The 9,538-nt window shown below is 41.5% G+C and overlaps 1 protein-coding gene across 1 annotated transcript; it reads left to right on the forward strand.

Moving 5' to 3' along the window:
• Positions 1-645: 645 nt before the first annotated feature.
• Positions 646-9,128, forward strand: LOC308306637 (solute carrier family 22 member 4-like; the record flags this gene model as incomplete). The annotated part of the gene is made up of 9 exons (XM_080751678.1): positions 646-1,035; positions 2,311-2,414; positions 3,923-4,077; positions 4,746-4,917; positions 6,969-7,095; positions 7,210-7,295; positions 7,486-7,700; positions 8,542-8,724; positions 8,989-9,128. 9 exons carry the CDS (start codon positions 646-648, stop codon positions 9,126-9,128), a joined length of 1,572 nt encoding a protein of 523 aa, XP_080607804.1.
• Positions 9,129-9,538: the final 410 nt, after the last annotated feature.

Here is a 9,538-nt window from a genome sequence, read left to right on the forward strand (position 1 = left end):
TGAATGTCCCACCCTTTAATGCAAACCCCATTATACCTGTTGTCATAGGAAAATGTAGTACAGTACAAGTACACTTAAACACCCTGCCTAAAAGGAACATCTCAAATAATACTTTTTATTGTGTTCAAATGCTTAATGTTCACAATACATCTTGAGCTTGCAGATCATGAGAAATATGTTACAGAGCTTTCTTATGAGCTATTGTGGTAACTTGTTGAAGGGTTTTTCTGAATATCGCCACATTCCACATCAACGAGAAAGATTCTCAGAAATTGCCCTCCATTCATTCCAAAAGGGGGGACCTCTATTATTATACTGCAACCTCCACTGCCATCACCCTGAAGTCTTGACTCCGTCCCACAGGTGGTCCTGCTGACTCAGGCACTGACTGTACTTTGGTCAAAGCAGGACAATGAGGTGGGTTTGCTCACTCACTTCTAATGACTAACTTTGCCCTGCAGTGGGGGAAGGAAGCATAACTGTCATTGGCATAACTTTCATTGGTTTTGAAGGTGGAACACATAACCTATGCCATACCGTACCTGGAAGGTTCTCAGCAAAGTCTGGCATCTGGGAGGATTACAGAGGTTTGTTCGGTTCTAGATTGAGTTTTTCTTTTTCATCCAAGAGCTTTTTCGTTAACAAATGGGAGAATACGATGATGCCACAGCCTTCCTGGGGCAAACTGGCCCTTATTTCTGGAGGATGTTTTTCCTTGTAAATACTGTTTTCCTGGCCCCAGGACTCAATGGTTTCAATAGTGTATTCATTGCCGCCACACCAAAACACCACTGTTTCATTCCCGAGGCCAACCTGAGTGCGGCGTGGAGGAAGGCCATCATTCCCATAGAGGTGGTGAACGGCCAGGAAGAGCAGAGCCGATGCCAGCGCTACAGACTGGATGAGGTCAGGAACCTGTCTGCTCTGGGCTACGTCCCCGGTCACGATGTGAACCTCACTGAACTGAGACAGGAGAGCTGTGTGGACGGATGGAGCTACAGCCAAGACGTCTTCCACTCCACCATAGTCACTGAGGTCAGTGTGCGCATGTGCTGAAAATGTTACAGGCCCAAAACTGTGCAAGTGTACCAAGTTTCATAATTTTATGAAAAAAAAACACCCGACTATTGTTGATGTTGTACATGATATAGTAATCAGTGACCATGACAACATAGGTTTAGACCTCACCTATTCTGTATTATCATATGTTTGGTTCAGGAGTGAGGAATCTAATGATGCAAAATACATTATTTGTTTTTGGCGAAGGCTCCATATCTGAAAAAGTTCAGGGCCCCAAACAGTACAAGTTTCACGCTTTATGAAAACTGAACGATTTTCGTCTGTCTGTGTGTGTGTGTGTGTGTGTGTGTGTGTGTGTGTGTGTGTGTGTGTGTGTGTGTGTGTGTGTGTGTGTGTGTGTGTGTGTGTGTGTGTGTGTGTGTGTGTGTTCTACTATCGGTAGTCACCAAATATGGCGAAGGCGTTGTTACTTGTACCCTTGAATGGTGTGTGGTTATTGGATATTTGCTGACTGACTGTGTGTGTGTGTGTGTGTGTGTGTGCGTGCGTGCGTGCGTGCGTGTGTACTTGTATTACTATACTTGTGGAGGCCAAATGTCCCCCGCAAGTATAGTATCATGATTAAGTATGAGAAATCGACATTGTGTAGACACATTTCCTTCTCACAAAAGAATAGTTATGATGTTTTAGAGGTTAGCTGTGCCAATGTTGCGTATAGGGAAAATAGCCGATATACAACCAGTAAGACTCCCTAATCGGGAGATAAGTGACGGTCACATCGCATACACAAACTTTAGAAGGCATTCTTAGCCAATCAGGAGAGAAGATGGGAAATGTTGATGACATGACTAGAGATACTGTGTGTACTGCTTTTGTGATTTTAGGCCAAAATCTGTAGGAGCAGTGTTCAAAAATGTGTTTAGCAAAAATCGGCCAAGGAGTGTGTGTGCAAAGTTTGGCATGGATAGGGGCAACGGTGGCGGAGATATATGAGTAGGGCAAAAGTGTAACGTGACGTGTGACGGACAGACTGACTGACTGACTGACTGAATAGCCAATGTACAACCAGTGATGTGCTGTGAGTTTGTAGACGTACAGGTCTCTCTCTCTCTCTGTGTGTGTGTGTGTGTGTGTGTGTGTGTGGGGGGGGGGCATGTGTTCACTACTTGCATAAGGAATTGTTGGTAGAGGAGATCAAATCATCTGGGTTCCTTTTCCCCCTCCTCTCCTATCCAGCTGTCTTTCTTTTTTCTTGTGTGAATGAATCACCAGAATGATCTCTCCTCACAGTGGGACCTTGTGTGTGACAATCAGTGGATGGTTCCGGTAGCGACCTCAGCTCTATTTGTTGGCTTCCTGTGTGGGTCCTTAATCTCTGGACAGTTGTCTGACAGGTATGTGTTTTTGTAATCTTTTTTAATAGAAAATCGCCTAAAACACAGGTTCTTGTATTGCTGTAGTGCAGGGGTGGGCAACTTTGATGATGGCGAGGGCCACTATATTTCCATCTTCACTCCAGAGGGCCACATTGCATATTGCTTTGCCATTCTAGTATCTCATTCAAAAGAACGCATCGCGCTGCGATGCGTTTTGTAGATCGGCTATTTTTGCTTCTTTTGAATTGGAATCCTGAATTATTTTTGGTTATTTTTTAATTGGAATCCTAAAATGTAACATTTTGATTTAATTTCAAACACATTTAGTTATATACTCATGTTAACTTTATGAACCTAAATACGAATAAATTGGACATTAAAAAAATACATTTTAATACTACTATACTAGTCATTAAGCTACTAATATAGACTGACGGAATTAAAGCAGGTCATGTTTGGAATTGTAACAGCTGAAATCAATTATATATCAGTATTCTGGTATTAACCAGCGGGCCGCATTATTGGAATTGTAACAGCTGAAATCAATTATATATCGGTATTCTGGTATTAACCAGCGGGCCGCATTAAGTGAAGGTGGGGGCCGCATGTGGCCCCCGGGCCGCCAGTTGCCCATGTATGCTGTAGTGCCTTACAAGATGTTTTCCACGATATTACATTGCCTGAGTATTAGAGTGGTGCTTCAAGAAAATATTATTTTGATGCAAAGAACAAAATTCTGTAAACTTTTTTTGCTACAAACAGGAACAATCTTTGTCCATGACAGCTCCATCTACTTATAATGGATTTGCATTACAGAAGGTGGCAATGCAGTAGACTGGTAAAAAACCAGACCGCACAACACCACCCCCTGGCGGTGTAATCCTAAAACAAAGTGTGTGATAGAAGCTGGCCCGCAAATGCTTAAAGATGGCATCGCCTATTCCTGCATTCATGATGTCACCACCATTGCTATAATCCTGTGATGAAATAACCTTTTTTATTGTCTTCACCAGCCGAAGGCATGGGGGAGAGTATGTTTTCGCCCCTGTCCGTCCGTGCGTCCGTCCGTCCGTTACCAGCTAATCTCCGGTGCCAAGGAAAGGCCAAGGAAAAACCTTTGCCCTGCTTTTTTCATATCTGCCTTTTATAGTGCCACCAGGAGGCCGACTTATGTAAAACACATTTTTTCTATTATTCCTTGAGATTTTATCCAAAAATCATGCAAATCACTACACCGTATCTCTATAGTCATGAGATCAAGACAGATCTGTCCGATATTTCATATTCCATCCTAATTGGCTAAGATTGGCTTCCAAAGTTTGCAGGATTGGTCCATTTTGAACAAAATCACTTAAATCATGAATGCAGCTTGGAAGAGCACTGCTTCTAGTTTATTTTTTATTTAATTTCATATTCCATTAAGAAGTTTGTTGGGGTCCCTATTTTTGACACAACGTGTTGAAATTACACCAGACATGTCCACAGTTCCAGTCGAAAATGTCAACAATTATTTCTGTTCCATGTAGGTTTGGGAGGAAAAAGATTGTCTTCTTCTCAATTGGATTTCATTGTTTATTTGGCCTGCTTCTGGCCTTCTCCAACTCATGGATGATGTTCTGTGTCGTCCATTTTCTTGTTGGAGCCTCCCAGATATCCATATGCGTCTCCACATATGTACTTGGTAAGTACAAGTAAAATATTCCTCAGTCCCTCTTCTAATTCCCTCATCTAATTCACCCAATCACCTGCATATTTCACATTACTGACTGTTCTTATGCTATGAGCAGTGGTGGAAAAAGTACTTAATGTTTGACTTAAATAAAAGTATCAATACTGCAATGTAGAAATACTCTGTTGCTAGTAAAAGTCCATAATTCAAAATTTGCGTATTGGCACCACAATGTACTTAACGTACCAAAAGTAGAAAGTACTCATTATACAGAATGTCCCACATAAAATGTATAAAAATGCAACGTATTGTGAGACATGACAGAAATGAATAGGGCAGAAATGTTTTATAACAATAATCAAAATCTACCTCCTTCCTCTGAGATGTACTGTAAGTAACTAGTAACTAAGGTTTTCAAATAATTGTAGTGGAGTAAAAGTATAATATTTGCCTCTGAGATGTACTGTAGTGGAGTAGAAGTAAAAGAACAATGTATATTTTGTAAATTTTACATGTTCATCACAGAAGAATCTTTAAGGCCGGTGAGTTTCAGGTGGATTTCAAATGAAAATGTAAAACGGTTCAAAATGACCCAAACAGGATTTAAGGGTTAACTATACAGTACTTGAGGTGAAGTGTGATTCCTCATCATTCAGTCTTGATTATATTGTCTTCCACAGGGGCAGAGGTGCTGAGTAATTCTATGCGTGTGCTCTTTGCAACCCTGGGGTCCTTTCTCTTCTGCTGCATTGGGTACATGTTCCTGCCCGCGATTGCATTTGGCATGAGGGCATGGAGGACTCTTCTTATCATTCTCTCCTTAGTGTCTGTTGCTTACATCCCATTGTGGTGGTAAGTTCCTGGCCATGCCCACTGTGTGCATGGTCACATATCATTGAGTTTCATGTGGGGAGCATAGATGTAAAAAGCTAGATGCTTAATTGTGAATCATAGCAACATTCTTTATGGCAAGAGTCACCCTCCCTGTGTTCTCATTGGCTGAATGCAGTTGCTTCTTTTGGGCATTCCTTCAATTCCTTGCTAGGGAACAGTGGCTACACCAGAAAATTAAGCCAACAATAACATGTATGACACTAGTTTATTTTGATAGGCACTGCCCTAGTAGTAGTCATTATTTGTGAAAGACAGACATAACTAATGGCATTAGCAAACATTATGATTAAGTAGGCTATTACACCTTTTTGTAATATAGGCTAAGGCTAATGATAAAATGCTGCTGTATTATATGATTATTAATATTATCCTTTCACTAGAATAACAGGCAAAAAAAAGAAAAAAAAAAAAAAACGTTTTGTTTTATAATTTAGGCTGTATTATTTTTAGAATCTACATAAGCATTTTGGTAGCAAAGCCAGCATTCTTAATCATGTATCATACGAACCAAACCGCCTGTAAATCGGTTCAGAAGTCAGCGAGTTGTGTTGCGAGTTTGATTTATACTTCGACGTGACGACGGTATCGCAGGTCGAACATCGCCGATCTGCAAGCCCAGTTGTGGGCTTGTAAATCGCTGATACCGTTGCAGTGATGTTACTAGGTTTTCAATGTAATGGGTCCCGGGACCCACAGGTGTTTGCCTGTTTCTTATATTTATTTTACAATTTGGCTAATGTTTGAACTTAGAACTACTAAAACTACTAAAACATGTGCCCCTAATGAATTTGGGCGCGCAAAATGGCGTCGGACGTTGGTGGAATCAAAACATTGACGTTTCTATCGCCTGTTTAAGACTTTCTACGTGGATTTTATTTGTGTTAACGTAGGGTAAAGTAGGATGCTTTCACCCATGAACAATGGTGGTGTCTGTGGAATTTTAAAATGTTTTTCTTTTACCGCGACCCGGTAAATTATTTTAACATGGACTCCAATGGAGTCGCATCCCCGGAACCCCAGGACCATGACATGAATGAGTCCCTGGGCGACTTGAATGAGTTTTTGATGCGGGATGCGCACGTAATGACATCACTGCCGTTGTGCGTCGAAACAACTCAGCATAACTCAGGATAGACATCACAGGCATAGAAGTGAAGCTCACCAGTTGGAATGAGCAGCAGCAGTCAGTGCAGTTCTATGTGTATGTATATCTATGCACTGGTCGATGCAAACCTGCGCTCAAGAAAGTCCCATTCACTTGCATTGAAGAGTGAGCTACACATATTAGAAACTGAAGTCAATGGTAGAAATTGCAAGTCAATGGTAGTCAATGGTAAAGATTTCTGCGCAGAGAGCATTACGTAGACAACGCAGAGTGTTTTTTATCACATTTAATGGCATATTATACAGTCATTAACTACATCATATTTTCCTTGTTGGTTTGATCATTTAAAATATATATAGAATATATTTTAATGTCATATTTATTCAAGGAAGAAATAGGTTTGGGAGAGGTGGTGCGGCGCACTAGCGCCCTCTATTGACGGGCCACGGCTGCTAGGGAGGGCTGAAAAGATATTGAACTCTGTCGAGGTGCCAACTTGCGTCTTGTGCACAAGTATGCCAATAATGGCCTACTTATGTGCCCAGGAATGCTGAATTGGCTGTTAATGATGACGTTGCCAGGAATGCTGTTCCCCGATTGGGTTACAGGCTTAAACATGGGCAGACACCGACATACATACATACAGTACGTACATACGCAGTCGAACGCAGTACTTTCGTGCTCTGCTGGCGCAAGTAATGAAGCAGCACACAGAGAAAAATACAACGGCGCCCTGGAGAAGGCAGGGAATAAAGTGAATAGGTTAAATATTTCCCAAACTCAAAAATAGTCAATCTACAAGCTCACATTGTGTTGCAATGCATTGTACCATTTCACACAGGCACAGCCCAGAACTCCTGTTATAGCTGATAAAGTCAACACCCAGTAACACATTTTTGTGCAGGTTGCTCCCAGAGTCTCCTCGGTGGCTGTTCACTCAGGGCAGAACAAGGGAGGCTGACGCCATACTGAGGTATGCAGCCAGGAAAAACAAGGTTGAAGCACCACTGGTCATCTTTAAAGAGGCAGAGGTAAGGTCCATTATGCTTGTTAGTGTAAGAGTCCCATGAAATCTTACCTTATTTTTCAATGACGACACTAATCCTGTTAAATGTCTTGTTTGCACTACTTTATAGAAAGAGGTTTCCCTGACACCAAAACAATACACCTTCCTTGATATTCTAAAATCCAGAAACATAAGCTGCATCACACTGTTGAGTATGTTTTTATGGTGAGTCTCATCTTTCTGATTACAGAGAAGGTTTAACATTCACAGATATTCTGATTAGAGGAGGTTTAACATTAACAAATATCTGCATTCTTAAATATTCAAAGATATTGTGCAAAAACTGAATTAATATTTAATTAATCAACAAACAACTAATGCAATTAACTTTTTAATATTTATTTTTATTCTCAAGGGTGGCAATTAACTTGGGCTACTTTGGACTGAGCTTGAACACTTCTAACCTAAGTGGAGATCCCTTCTTAAATTGCTTCTTATCAGCCGCCATTGAGGCCCCTGGTTATATTGCAACTACATGGCTTTTGAAGAGATGTCCCAGGAGAATAATGCTGTCATCATTCTGCTTCACCGGAGGAGTTTTTCTTCTGCTTATCCAAATTGTCCCCAAAAGTGAGTCTAATTTTGTGTTACATGAAACCCACTTCACCTAATCTCACAAAAGCATCAATTGTGTTTATCTGCATGATGGCTGTATATAACCTTTTAACTTATCTTGTATAAATTATTGCCATTGCTAATAAAAACATAATCAGCCACATATTTGTCCTGACTAGGCCTCTAAGTTCAAGGTAATACGCACCCTCAAACAGAATCAAGGATCAAGGTTCTTTTTGCCCTGGACCGTTCTCATCTTTGACAGATTGTTCATGTGCCTGATTGTTTGTGGAAAGAAGCTTTTTAGCAGTCTGTTGCTAGTAGCTTTGTTCCATGCGGCAACATCTTGAACAGACTGTGGTTGGGATGGTGTAAATCTTTGATGATTCCCTGGGCTTTTTTGACACAGCGTTCGTTGTACAGGGCTTGGATTGGGGGGAGATCGCATCTGCTGATGCGTTCGGCTGTCCATCTCATACAGTATCAAAGTTATCACTACACATTCCCATCCGCCTTCATCTTTCACATACAATCCCTGTTCTGCTTTCAGTGCAGTTTTACATGACAAACATGACAAAAATGTTTTAGTATAAAAGTTATTTATGTAGTTATAACGCAAACACACGCCAGAGAACAATGTTTTTTATTGCTTTCCCACAGGGAAATAAAACTAAATTTCACTAAAATTGTTGCTTCCACAAGTTAATTACCTAAATAACATTTAAAGCCATCAATCCCATGCTCATTATTGGTGTCACTTTTACCTTCACACACCGGCAAAAAATCGTACAAAGTGGGTGTCACATCTTGTCCAATGGTCTCTATCTAATTTCGGAATTAAATCTCTCCACTGCAGCCCATCGTGGAATTGCTGTGGCTATGGAAATGATTGGGAAGTTTGGCTTCACCATGGCCTTCAGCACTGTGTACATGTACTCGGCAGAAATCTACCCCACTGTGATCAGGAACATGGGCATCGGTGTTTGTGGTGCAGCTGCCCGTATAGGTGGCATCACAGCTCCGTACATCCTCTATTTGGGTATGTATTGTGCCGTATGGAACACCCGAGACTTGTATTGGAGCCACTGAAGAGGTACAGTATACCAGGCTGTATACAGTAGTATAGTCACTGCTCATACTTTACGTTATATTGTACCACAGAATTGAACAATAAAAGTCTACCTAAGCCGCTGTTTCCCAAACATTTGGTCAGGACCCATTTGTGGGTGTGAGTATATACCGTGCCCTCTGGAAATGTTTATACATCACCCAATGGTTACATTGTATTTGTGTGTGTTCACAGGCGCTTACAGCAAGTATCTACCATACATTCTCATGGGAAGTCTCACTATCGGCTCATCTGTGGCTAACATCTTCCTTCCTGAGACCCTCAATAAGGACCTTCCAGAAACACTGGAGCAAATGCAGAAATGTCAAGGGTAGGTTCAAATCCTCGAAAGTTACTACAATGTACTTCATTCACACCGATTCACACGCAGTCTCTATGACAGGGTTTCTCAAAGTGGGTGCCGTGGTGTATAAGTCCAGGGATGCGGCGGTGCCGCAGGATACTTTGTCAATATCACTTCCATTCAACCAAACTCACAGTGGTATACTGTATGAACCCAACTTAAAAAAATGTCAGTGTGCATAGTTTCCAGTAACCCACCCTCCCTCCCTCTTCTTTGCTACCTCTATCCTGTTCTACAGGTTCCCTGTGGGGTGTCTCAACCCATCTCAGCAGAGGGGGAAAACAAAGGATCTCAATGGAAATAAGACGTGTGCCTTGGTCCTCTAAACCAAAGTATCTGGGTCCACAACCCCCTCTGAACCCCCCTCCTCGGCCACACCCC

Source organism: Nannobrachium achirus, assembly GCF_963921795.1.
Source record: "Nannobrachium achirus genome assembly, chromosome: 21".
Lineage (NCBI taxonomy): Eukaryota > Metazoa > Chordata > Actinopteri > Myctophiformes > Myctophidae > Nannobrachium > Nannobrachium achirus.